Consider the following 14,387-nt stretch of genomic DNA (forward strand, 5'->3'; position numbering starts at 1 on the left):
TAAAACATGCTAAATTTCATGGAAAATTGACATAATACTTCTACACAACATTTTTATTAAATAAGTATTTCTTAAACATCATATTACGTCAAAATTATTTAAAAAGTCGACTTTTTAACTATTGACTAAAATTAAGTAAAAAATAATTGTATTATATACGATAAAAACATAATTATTTTAAAACTCGCACAACACATTGTCTACTTAAGATGAACATTTGACTTCTAATATGTTATTCTTTTAGTGTTTTTCTTTCACTTTGTGGATATTTCTTTCGGTTATTTTGTATGATCTAAACATTTAAATGAATTTATTGAATTTAGATCAAACTGAAAATTACTAAATTATTTACCTGCAATAAAAACATTTTTTATACTTCATCTCTAAAGAATTTGTTATTATTTTGCTCTATTATCTTGACTCCCTATTCTGCTGTATCATTTACTATTTTTTATGACTTTTTGCAAAAGTGGACTATATTTTCTTATTTTTGAATTAGAAGAAGGCTGTTTAGATTGATTAATTGCAAAATTAATAAAACGCATATCTGTTACATGTGCATAATAAGACATTTATTAGGAGACTGGTTTTTTCTCCACTGAATAAAAACCGATCGTTTGCTCATCATAATAAAAATGAAAAAGAACTATACGATAATGTACGTCAGAACAATGATCTTAAGCCTAATTTCTATTTTAGCTTCAATGCGAAGCTGAGAAGGTAATTATTTTACTATGATAAGTTTTTTTTTTTGTGTTTGTTACCACTTTTTCTCTGATCTCACCGAACCGATTTCTTTCAGCGATACATAAAAATATCACAAATCATATCTTGTCAAAGACATTACTCTCAAAACTTGAAAAAATTTCCCTTATTCCTCGTAAATGGTGAAACCTCCAAAAAATTTACAAATTTAAAAATCGCAAATTTTCGAAATTTTTTAATTTTTTTTACTTAAAACTGCCATAACTTTTTGAAAAATGTCTTTACTTATCATTTGGTACATTTTTTTATAAATCTGACCCTTTATCTGCCCACAGGGGGGATTCAAAATGACAACTTTTTTCAAAAAAATAACTTTAACTTAAATTTTGAAAGTGTACCGGAAAGTCGGACACTTTTATATATATATTAAATTAAAGCTAATGTAATATACTTTATTATTAAGTAAATTTTCCGGTTTAATTAGTTGAGTAATATTACTTGGTTTATAAGCTATTTTTTTTTTTTTTTTTTGAGATATGAAAACCCATAACGTGATGGCGTCAAACGAACTTCATATTTGAATACATTCACTCCAAAAATATAAGGTAAACATGGTCTGTTTGCTAACACTTTTCTTTCGATTTTTTTTTTTTGTGTTATCGTTAAGAAAAGGGGTATTGATAGGTTATAAAATGATCATAAATGTTTGAAAATTAATTAAATTAAATTTGAGAATTGAGATCGTCTAGTTATATAATATTTTTTTCGTTACAGTTAGATAAATTAACAACAGATCTCTCATTAGTACTAATCAAGGAGATCAATTATCAACACTCTAATTTTACCTGTAAAAGTAAAGTAAATTGTTAAAAAGTTCTTGCTTACAAGGTGACCAATACTAATAATGTAAAATTAGAAACTAGGTTAACATTTGTAGCTAATTTAGGTGTCATTTACTTTTCTGAAACTTAATAGTTAGAAATTAATTTTTTTTTTTAAATTAATAGTTGAAGAAGAGTAGCTAGGATTCCAGTCATTCAATAAATAATCAGTTTCGGGCTATTGAATTTGATACATCATAAATAAATTTTTATAAATGATACATATTTTCACTAAACATTACATCAAACATACATTAATGTAAATCAATATAAATATTTTATGAAAAAAATTATTTTAATGGAGTGTTACTATATTTTTATAAACTAAGAATAGAAGTTACTTTGTTATTTTTTTTTCCCATTTTTGTGTATTCTGATGATAAGTCAAAACAAAAGATTTATATCCTTTATAATCATCGCCAAATCCTGCTATCATTTCTAAAACGAAATAAAATAATAATATTATTATCAATACACGAGTAGTTAGAATTCTCAAAAATAAATAATGCCAACAAAAATTATAGAAGTTATCCGGATAAATCGGCGAGCATAATTCCCATTGGAAATCTCTAAATGCTAGAACAGTAATTTCAATATATTTAACCGCAAAATATTTCAAGTACCCTATTAAAAAAAATTTGTATTCCTAAATTAATTTTTTTCTCTTAAAATGCTAAATTCAGCAAGTTAATCCTAACCAAATTGTAAGTTGACATTTTATAATAGTAAGCTGACAAATATATAAAAAAACGTATTTTTTTTTTAAATTTTTGTCAAAAAGTAAAGTATAAGTAATAAAATATGTTAAGTAAAAAATATACTTGATTAGTTTGTAGGAACAGTTTATTATTTATGAAAATTGAATTATCACAACATAAAAATAAATTTATTTCAATTGATATAACACTACCCTTAACATATTAAATAAACTTAAAAATTAAAACATAAAAATAAAGCAATAATGTTAAAATTTTACGAATAATTCATAACATGCAGCATTTACTATTGCAATATTGTAAAATATGTAATAAAAATAATTAACAGTGTTATTTTTTAACGACAGTCACACAAGTTTTTTTTAAATAATAATTATGTTAAGAAAATTATTTTTAGTTTTTTTGTGTTAAATTAATAAGTATCCGTAACTCCATGCCGAATTTTTATTCGTTAGTCAGATATTTATCACAACTCATTAATAAGTTATTAAGTTTCGTCAACTTATTCAGGTCATTCCTACATGGTAAAAAAAATTAAGCGTCGTATATTTCTCGATTTATCCAGTTGTTAATTACTTTATAGAATCATCTTTTATAATTATTAATGTGAACTTTATTTATTAAGTAGCAAAGTACATATTTGACTAGTTAACAAAACAGGAAATATTATAATTAAGAAAATGACTGGTCGATAACAACTTTTGGGCCAGTAGGGCGAAAGTGATTAACATTTTTATTCCTAGGAAGGAGGAGAATTGCGCCCGAGGAATATCTAATTATAAACATTTACGTATTTTGTTGTGTCTGGCAACGCTGCTCACACTACTATGTACGTCCCTGTTACTTAAACAGTAGTGATTTGTTACGCTACTCACCGGGACGAGTTAAGGTCTGGCGTTTACTGTGCGTTTTACTATATTTATTCTCGTCAACATTGTTAGCCCTTACTATGTGGTTCTATGGTTCATCTTAGCCCAAGGTCGTTTCTATTGACTAATCACCATTGTGATTCGATGGGTTTTATTGAATTGCCCTAACAATTCCACGTCCATGTGCATATCGTGTGATTACAAAATTACATGTAAGAAAAATTTAATTAACAATTTTAGCTTCGATGCGAAGCTGAGAAGGTATTAATTTTACTATGATGTGTTTTTTTTTTTTTTTATGCTGTTGCCACTTTTTCTCAGCTACCACTGGACCGATTTCTATCAACAATACGTCTAAAGATCACAAATTGTATCTAGTTGAAGACATTACTCTTAAAAATTTAAAAGTTTTCCCTCATTCCCCGCTAATGGGGGAAATATCCAAACAAATTACACATATAAAAATCGGTAAATTTTGTCTTTTTTTTCACTTTTTTTTTTTTAAACTTCCATAACTTTTTCAAAAATTAACAAATTAACATAATTTTTTTTATACTAAAACCTTAGATATTTTACTTTAATTTGATAGAATTTTTTTGAAAATCTAACACTTAACCTGCTCATTGGAGGGGATTTAAAATAGCAACTTTTTTACAAAAACTAACTTTATAATGCTATAACTTATTGAAAAGTGTATAGATCAACATAATTTTTCTATGAGAAATACTATTTTTTAATAATCCTATTTTCATTTGACATACTTTATCTTAATCAGGATATTAATAAGGAAATAACAGATTATGTAGCTTTTGGAATAATCCACCAATTTTTTAAAATTAAACACTATCTAAAGATTTGCATCGTAGCGTTTTTTTTTTTTTATAGTGATTTTAATCACTGTTAGATATCATTATACTTGATCCAACTATGCCACGTCACCACTGTGCCACGACCCCCCTGTGCTGGTTTTTTTTAAATTATTTTTTAATTTAATGTCGAAGTAAAATCCGTCGTAATTTTGGTAACCTATGGTATCAGAAGATTGGAGTACCAGATGTTCGTAACAATTACTACTCTGTCAAATGTCGAAGTATGTAAATGTCGGAGCATTATCATTTCGTGGCAAAGGTGCTTTCCCGAATTAATTATGTTATTACTGAATTATAATGTTCAAAATTACTTTTGATTTACCACGAAATTAACATCACTTAGACAATAACGCCGTATTACCAATTGCTAAACAGTAACAATTAGTTATATGATGTTCACAATAACTAATGTGTTAAATAGTATTATTAATGATAGGTCAAGTTTTTACGTCACAAGGTATATATCGCATGTATCACTAAAAAAAAAATATATTAATTTGGTCATTTATAAAAAAGTAATCGCAGTTTTAAGTAAAAAAAATTGAAAAAATGTGGTAAATTACCAATTGTTAAAATTGAAATTTTTTGGAGGATTTCGCCATTTATGGGGAAAGAGGGAAATTTTTTCAATAAATACTTTGAAAATATTAGAAATTTTAAAAACTTATTACATTCTTATCATATACATGGAGAATGTGGGCTTAGTAACTTTTTGATTTATAAAGTGGAATTTGTATTCAACTTTTGAGGATAATGTCTTCGACTAGATACGATTTGTGGTTATTTAACGTATCGTTGAAGGAAATCGGTCTGGGTAATAGTGGCTACAGTTGTGCGACCAACAAAACTTTTTTTACAAATCTTTAGTTTATAGAAAATGGTTTTTTTTAATGTATAATAAAATTAAAATGGTTCTCATAGAAATTTCAAATATCGACTTTTTTTAATCCAATCTAGTGCACAGATCGATTAGCTCGAGAGAGTTTAGGTCACAATAGGGTATGCAAAAACAATAAAAATATGGCTATATATGGCAGATAAATAGCGTAAAAAACCGGAGGCGCCTGCTATACATACGAAAGAAAACGCACAGTATTATCCGTTGCGGATGACGAATATCGAATATTTAGATGTGCGTACTATGTACAAAAAAAAAAAAAAAAAAAATAATATTCGCTGAGGAAGGGACGGTGGCTGAACAAGACACGAACACGTTCGAACCGAGCGCCACAGAAGGCGCGAAGACGTTTATCAATGTTGCCACACTATACCCAACACTGAGTGCATATCGTCCGTTGGAGGTGCACATGGATGCGACACAAAATGTCGTGCGAGTTGTTAGCGTACGTCCGCGTGAAGACATGGTTTGTATTCATATGCCGGTGGTGGTATTGTGGCCGACACGCCTGTGGTCTGACTATTATTATGTGGGTCAGAATTACGCGTTTCTCGATCTCTGATAGACGTTGTCGTAGGGTCACGTTATCTCGGGTGGTGTGGCCCAAAAGTAACGTCGTCACTCGTTACCGGCAGACGCGAGAAATTAGTACAATCCGTTTGTGCAGGTTCTCACAGTGCCGGACGTATCCAGTGTGTTGTCACAGAATAAACAGAATGGACACTGATAAAAATTATCAATATAGGGAGGTGATTAGAATCAGTCCACCATTTTTATGTAGGTAAGTCAGTGTGACCACTTTTCAACACTAAAATTGTGTTTACTTTTTTCAAAATGTTAAGTAACAATTTTAATTATGATATTTATATTTTTGAACGAGTGCAACACATAAATATTTAATATATTTAAAAAAATATAATAGTAGGATAATTCAAATTAATAAAACAAAAACACCAAAAATAATGATTCGTGTTCAATTGAATTATAAATTTTTAAAATATTTCTAAAATTTTGAATAAATTATTTTATAAAATACATCATAGTAAAATTAATACTTTCTTAGCTTTGCATCACAGCTAAATATATATATATATAACAAAAAATAATCAAGTTACATAATAATGAATTTTCAAAATCAACATACACATTCATTATATAAATTATACAATAATTAAACAATTAATAATTTAAAGTATGATGAAAACTCTTTCAATTAATCTAAAACGTGTAAATGTATTTCATTAATGTGTTAGTATATCAAGTATCCTATGTTATCTCGGTTTTGATAAAATATTTTTGTTTGAAAATTTTAAAGAACTAAATATTCTCAGTCTTATATAAATGGTTTTTAAAAACTCATAATCAAAGTTTGGACATGGATGCTTATAGAGAAAATTACTCTTTAAATATCTCATTTTTTCCCTACATTATTGTTTACAGCAATTATTGGAAATAATTTCTATAAAAATTCACTAATATAATTTACAAACACATCGGAGGAGTATTTAAGTTTCCATAAGTGGATAAATTTTCATAATGGTAAGCCTTAAAATACGTAAAAAAAAAAAGATTTATCTAGCTGATTTTGAAATTTAGAATAACTAATACATACATCACAATTATGTTTTTCTAGTGATTTCTTAATTTAATAGTCAAATACATAAGTGTTACAAACCATACCAACTTTAAATTTTCAAAATTATAAGAGTTTTCTCAGAATTAAATGCAATAAAACTGTTTAATGGAGGAGCAGCATCACTTAAATTAGTTAAAATTTCATCTAAGTCATTCAGACTATTTAAGCCCTCAGACTGAAAACATTTTCTGCGTTAGAAAACATATAAGGTTTGAAATTAACATTACAAACCATATAATGCTTATCCAATGTATCTATTGATTTGTCTAACAAATCATTTCTGTTGCAATTTTAGTAACTATTTTTTATAATTATTGGATAAATTTAAGATTTTTTAAGATACAAGTACTATTTTTATTAATTTATAATAAAAAAAACTAACTGAGGAAAATCCTTTGGTATTTTAAACATTTTACAATCATCATTTTTGGAAGCAATTTAATGTAATTTTTTGCAATGCAAACATAAACCATTCTATTAATTATTATTTAAAAGATAGAAAATTAATGAAATGATTAAAAGTAAAATTCTTATAATATTTATTTTCACTCAACTGGTATTAGTTATCATGACAACAAAATGATAATACCAATACCTACAATAAAATGGCTGCTATTTTTTGTTTACATATCGAAGTGTCCATAGCCTGGTGATATTGCCGTTCGTGTCGCGGCTTATAATCATCCGTGAAAGTGAGCGAATCTGTTGCGTAATGTGTGATAATGGTCGTTCGACTGCGAAAGGCGCTCTTCCATTCTCGCATTAAGGGACGTCTCGTGTATATTTTGTCGTTGCGCGCCCACCTCCTCTGTTGCGTGGCTAATTCCAGCGTACGGTTTTAATGTCGTCTACGTACGCTGAATGTGATTGACCAGCCGGGTATTTGGGTTATTTTGCTAATAGACACGGAGCCATAATTGTCAAGTGCCAAGATAACCGGTTTGTAGACGGTCTGTTTAGTTGTTTGACGGTATGCGGCCGCGTTTCCGTCGGATTCGTGTTCGGCCAGTTTATTATTGAGAGGTGAGCGTTCAGGTAAGATCGCTGTGGACGGGTCCAAACTCTCGATGCGCAGGTTGTTTTTCAGAGCAATTATCATATCGTTTTTGTTTGTGAGTTCAGTAAGCTGTTTAAAAGCGCATTCTCATAGTAATTCTATTTGGGCTAATGTTTTGTCGGTTATTTTTTCGCTATCTAGTTAATTTACAAAAACAATAATAAAAGTAACAGTTGTTTTAGCTTCGATGCGAAGTTAAGAAGGTATTGGTTTTACTATGATGTGTTTTTTTTTTGTGTCTGTTACCACTTTTTCTCAGCTCTCACCGAACGGATTTCTTTAAACGATACGTCAAAAGATCACAAGTTGTATCTAGTCGAAGATATTACCCTTATAAATTGAAAAAATTTCCCACGTTCCCCGTAAATAAGGGAAATCTTCAAAATAATTACAAATTTAAAAATCACTAATTTTCGTAACTTTTTCAAAAATGAACATATCAATATAATTTTTTTTTTTTATAGATGCTTGATGTCTTTACCTATCATTTTGTATATTTTTTTCATAAATTTAATTCTTTACCTGCCCACANCATAATATACGGGGTAGCGAAGTTAAGTTTATTATCAGGCAAAAGTAGTGATCGCGAAGATGGTAAAATGTCGACTGTCGATAGGGATATCTTATTATGGCACATTGGCCGTGAATTGCAAAAAGTGTTTATGTGTGCAGTCCACCCTCCTGTTANTCATAAATTTAATTCTTTACCTGCCCACAGGAGGGAATTCAAAATGACAACTTTTTCAACTTAACTTTTGAAAGTGTTCCGGAAGGTTTGACTCTTTTATATACTGTTACGTCGCTATTTAGGGGTTAAGCTTAAATGCCCGTCGACAGTATTCTAAGGGACCAACGGGGGATAGCTGGCTAGGCTATATCTACCTTAGGTACTGAAGTTTCCTATTTAATTTATATTCCCTTAGAGGAACTACCAAGGGTCGCACTACAATATATATATATAACACTTTAGGTTAACAACGATATAAATAAATATTTATTAAGCAATTGAAATATTAAATGGATAATACAACCTGCTGGACACCTAGAGATGATATATCCAACAGGGAGCTGACGGCGACACACACACACACTATAATATACGGGGTAGCGAAGTTAAGTTAATTATCAGGCAAAAGTAGTGATCGCGAAGATGGTAAAATGTCAACTGTCGATAGGGATATCTTATTATGGCACATTGGCCGTGAATTGCAAAAAGTGTTTATGTGTGCAGTCCGCCCTCCTGTTAGTATTGCTGTATGTCACTGTGTTAATTATATATATATATATATATATATCTATTAAACGGTACAACGATGTTATGGGAGACAGAGATATGGGCACATGCAAATGTGATCATATCAATACATATCTTAAATTAAAGCTAATGTAATGTACTTTATTATGAAAAAAAAAAATTTCAGACTTTATTTTGTCTTCACGGTGAAAATGGCTACCTAATGCTATTTTTGTGTGAAAATTCTGGATTTTATTTTTACATTTTTAACTTTATAATTCTATAACTTATTAAAAAGTGTATGAATCAACACAATTTTTTTATGAGAAATAATATTTTTTAATAATTCATTTTTCATTCAGGATATTTATAAGAAAATAGCAGATCATGTAGCTTTTGGAATAATCCACCAATTTTTTAAAATTAAACACTATCTAAAGATTTGCATCGAAGCGTTATTTATCACGCTTATATTAGTTTCACTTGTATGTTGTGTATTGTGTGTTTGTTGTGTTGGGTTTGTTTGTAAATCTCCACCAGCCACGTGTTATTATTCTTCCGTATCCCGTCGTCTAGACTAGACGTCGTAACGCATTTACCGACGCCGCTCACCAATTGCCAACAACACTAATCCTGTATAATTTTATATTTTTGTACCCGTACACGCGTGCATGACATCAATTATACAGGGTGATATTTTTATCATAACCCACTCAATTACTTGCAGAATAATAATAATTTAAACATTTTTTTTTTTTTATTATCTTTAGTTACACATTATTCTTGAATTTTTAACTATGTAATACTTTTTAAGTTCATCCCTTATGCCTTGGAGGTGAGTCAACTTTGTTTTTTTAAATGGTAACACATATTTTTAATTTAATAAAATGTTTGAGTTTTTAATTTAATAGTAAATGGCATTTGAATTTTTAATATAACTTAATTCGTTTATTAGATATAATCATTTAAAGTTTCAAATTTTTGAATTAATATACAGGTATAATACACAAGGGATTACAAATATAGGTAGCTAATTGGTTTTTTATAACATCGATATTAGCAGGTGCACAGCATTGTTATTATCAATTGTAGTAAGGCACATTGTTATGAGTTTATAAATACACTAACTGACAATACAGAAAGTATATCTATTGATAATCATAATTGATAATAAACAATCCTTAACTTATCCAGGTTCTACTGTATTTTAAAATTGGCATCAGTGCCGTGCCAAGAAAAGGGCATAGGATGATATAAGGTTCATACACTTTGCAATATTTAATTGTTATAATTGATAGTTATTTAATATTAGAGGATGCTAACATATAATTTAAAAAAAAATTATATATATAAATTTTATAAATTAAAATAAATAAATTTTTACCCATTCTCTTTTCATTGTGTCAGTGCTAGGTTTTACAGTTTTTCTTGTGCTTGAAAGAAAGTAGTTTAGGTGGGATAAATTTCTTCTAATAAAAATTATTACATGATGAAGATATTATTTTTTTTAAGGGAGAAATAATAGTTATTCAGAACAAAAACTCCATACTAGACCTAACCTCAAGACCTATACTAATGGAGGCATGATTGCAATGCATTTTATGAGGGAACAAGGTTTTTTTTTTGTGAAACTGGTTTTTTTTCATTAGGAATTGTTAAAATGTCTGTATGAGGGTTATCTTAATACTTAATTTTCTATGGCATTACGCATATTCTACATGAATTCATGTATTACGCATATTCTGTCATGGAATAAAGTATAAGGTATAACTCTCATACAGGTGTTTCACAATTCCAAAGTGAAAAAAATTCTAAGTTGAGCAAAAGAAATAAAGTTTTCTACAAAATAATGATAAAAAATAATTGAAACGGTCATTTCAAAAACGACATGAGTAATAAAATTTAAATTTCCATGTATCAAAAAAAACTTAATTACTCTAGAAATCCAACTTGTTTTGCACTTACACCTATTTACTAATTTATTTTTAAGGTTTCAGGTATTTATAATACATAGTTTTAAATAGTCTAACTTTGACCAAATTCATTAAATTGAAATAAAACATGTTTGATTTGCATTGTTTTTTCATTGAATAGAAATTTATAATATGAAATCTAAATCAAGAAATAAAATAAAATAATATATTTTGTTTTCCTAAAAATTTAACTTATCTTAACTTGGTATGGGTAACAACTTTTTTCAAAATAAAAATTTTGTTGTTTTTGCTTAATAAACCATTGCAATTTTAATAAAACATTTAAAAAAAAATTAAATATTTCTCTTTAATAACAAAAACTTAACTTGACAAAATGTTATAATACAGAAATATTTTTGAATGAAGTCATTGACGACTTTTGTAGTAAATATGAATCTGACAAATGAAATTTTTACCCAAAATACATAAGTATACATAATAATGTATAATTATCAAATTTGACAAAGTCATTACTGAAAAATCCGTGACAAATGTAGTTTTTGAAATGACTGATTCAATTGAAGTGCTGGTTTCAAAAACAATCAGCATTTTGTATAACATACAAATTCATGCAATTTTGAGCCTTAATGAGGGTTGGGTAATAAAATTAACTTTTTCATGTTTTTATATTTTGTTTGATAAATTATGTGTTAGTCATTCTTGTAGAAATTTTTTGGGATTTCAACGATTATATTTTTAAAGTGAAGTAAAAATTAATTAAATAAATACAATATTTTAATATAAATTAAAAAAATAATCTATTTTTAAATATGAATCATTTGTCATNAAAATCTATTTTTAATTATGAATCATTTGTCATGATATGAGTATTGTTTGTAAAAAAGTCGATGTGTAATATGTACATATAATACTTATACTTTTGTGTATTATACTGACCCAACTCTGACCTTAATAGACAAACGAGCAAAAGTGTCATTTTGTTGAGGCCCACAAAAAATATAGTATTTGATAGTTGTTAATTATTTCTATGTACACAAATTTATTCATTTTAAATGTAAGTATAGTATTAATTATAAATTTTTTGTTCTAATAATAATGTATTTATCAGAATATAGACAAGATATAATAAAAATTAGTAATTATAACTTTATAATTAAAATATAGCAAAAAATTTTTCTATACTAATATAATAACTTTATGGATTATTCAATTAAATTAAGATTACGATTGGATCCAAAAATATTTATGTAATGTAATCATTGTAGGAAAGATCTAGCAAATTTTAAGGTTAAATTTTAATGTAAAAATATTAGTAACACAATGTATTATAAGCCATTTAAAATTAAATTTTTTACTTTATTAATAACTATTTTGTAAATATTTTTGTATAGTTGATTAAATTCTCTTTAAAAGTGTAATTTTTAATTTTACCTTGTTATTTTTTTATTTTAATACAAAATAATATTGAAATGTAAATAATATTATATCTATTATTGACTGATTAAGTATTAAGTTTATTTTTTTGTATCTTGTACAGCATTAAAAAATTGAAAATTGTACCATTTTAAAAGCAATAACTGTGATTTGAATTTTTATGGTTTAATTTATCAAAATAAAATTTAATATGGTTTTGGTAATATAGTGAAATTCTAAGAATATTTAACATACTAAAAAATAAGTTTTGAATTTAAATCTATGATTTTAGTTTAAGAACAGTGATAAATGTCAAATTAATTTAAACATGAAATAACAACTAATTAGATAATTGATTTACTCTTTATTTTGAAATTAGAACTCTTTTAAATCGTATAAATTGATTCTTGATATTGTGTAAGTAGTAAATATAGTTATTAAAATAGTTAATTAACTAACATACCAATATACTGCAATAAAAATAATGTACACATTGATAGCGATGAAACTTANCCATTTTAAAAGCAATAACTGTGATTTGAATTTTTATGGTTTAATTTATCAAAATAAAATTTAATATGGTTTTGGTAATATAGTGATATTCTAAGAATATTTCAAATACTAAAAAATAAGTTTTGAATTTAAATCTATGATTTTAGTTTAAGAACAGTGATAAATGTCAAATTAATTTAAACATGAAATAACAACTAATTAGATAATTGATTTACTCTTTATTTTGAAATTAGAACTCTTTTAAATCGTATAAATTGATTCTTGATATTGTGTAAGTAGTAAANGTTCTTGATATTGTGTAAGTAGTGTTAGGGGATTGTTTAATAGTTGAGGATCTTGGTCAAAACCAAGAATCGGAAGCTACCCGACGTCTGCCCAAATATCGTCCCTATCTCCTTAAATGAGTTTTAATTGTCTGAAGGAGACACAGGCAATCGTGTACCTTAGTTACAGAGGATAGATTATTAAATAAAATTAGACAATTGTTTTATGTCAACGACAAAGTAAAGTTATATTTTAGATGTTTAGTAAATATAAGTTATATGTAATGTACAATACGTCTGACCTGAATCCTAGTACAGTTGGTTAGTAGGGATATCCAAGTGAGACGGAGTTGGTTGGCTATGATGACAATTGGCGATAGACGGGTCGTTGAATAAAACAAGTTAAGTTATAAATAATATAAATAAGATGAAAGTAATAATATTGAAAACTATGTCTATAACGGCCACTCAAACACAACTGCCCTTTGTTAGTTCGACGTCAGTAGCTCCGGGCTACAGACGAGTAGAATTGTCACATCAGCATCTCCCTCTATGCTAATTAATATGTATTACGAATTAAATAAATAGAAATAAAACGTGTGTAATATAAGTGGTAAGAACATAGTAATAAATGTTCTTACAGTAGTAAATATAGTTATTAAAATAGTTAATTAACTAACATACCAATATACTGCAATAAAAATAATGTACACATTGATAGCAATAAAACTTAGCTGAGTTCTTATAGCCGATAGGAAGTTTTAATGGGATAAGTTACTTCTAACATCTCTAGGAAGGGTTAATTATTAATAATTTTTTTTTATTGAAAAATTATTAAAAAGTTCTTTAAAATTTAAGTTGGTAAAAAAGTATAAAAACACTGAATATTCATTATTGCCAGTATTCATAAAAATACCCGCCCTTATCTTTTTTTTTTTATTAATAGGTTTGGTTTTACCTGATTAGCGGGAAAAGGAAAAAAGGGAAGTTTTTATACGCGCAAATTGAAAACTGCTCCTCTAAAATAACTAAAATACTACCATATACATATAAGTATAATTATAACCTAAAATTAACCTTCTAAATGTAATCGTGCTTAGACTTTTACATGAATTTATTAACAGTCCTTTGCATTACGAGTGTTGTGTGCACATCGTCAGCAATAACATGTATGTTGGTTAAACTACACATGAAACTAATATAAATGTGTCAAAAATGATTATCATAATACGTTATTGTTAATATTATAAAAATTATNCATCGTCAGCAATAACATGTATGTTGGTTAAACTACACATGAAACTAATATAAATGTGTCAAAAATGATTATCATAATACGTTATTGTTAATATTATAAAAATTATGGAACATTTTTCTTCAAAATTTTATGTTGAAGTAC

General features: G+C 27.2%; 1 protein-coding gene across 3 annotated transcripts in view; it reads right to left on the bottom strand.

The window, feature by feature from the left end:
• Positions 1-469: 469 nt before the first annotated feature.
• The window catches only part of LOC126894990 (uncharacterized), a 166,420-nt gene continuing 152,502 nt past the window's right edge, over positions 470-14,387 (bottom strand). For 2 of the 3 annotated variants that reach the window (XM_050666411.1, XM_050666408.1), the window contains 2 exons: positions 1,928-2,024; positions 470-506 (listed from right to left, as the gene is read on the bottom strand). In XM_050666411.1, the coding sequence (XP_050522368.1) occupies positions 485-506; positions 1,928-2,024 (119 nt within the window). In that variant the 3' untranslated portion in view covers positions 470-484. Of the gene's footprint in view, positions 507-1,798; positions 2,025-14,387 lie in introns of those variants that run through there. The other variant, XM_050666410.1, reaches the window with a different exon arrangement.

The sequence above is a fragment of the Daktulosphaira vitifoliae genome, unplaced genomic scaffold (assembly GCF_025091365.1).
Source record: "Daktulosphaira vitifoliae isolate Bord-2020 unplaced genomic scaffold, ASM2509136v1 Scaffold_1, whole genome shotgun sequence".
NCBI classification, from domain to species: Eukaryota; Metazoa; Arthropoda; class Insecta; order Hemiptera; family Phylloxeridae; genus Daktulosphaira; species Daktulosphaira vitifoliae.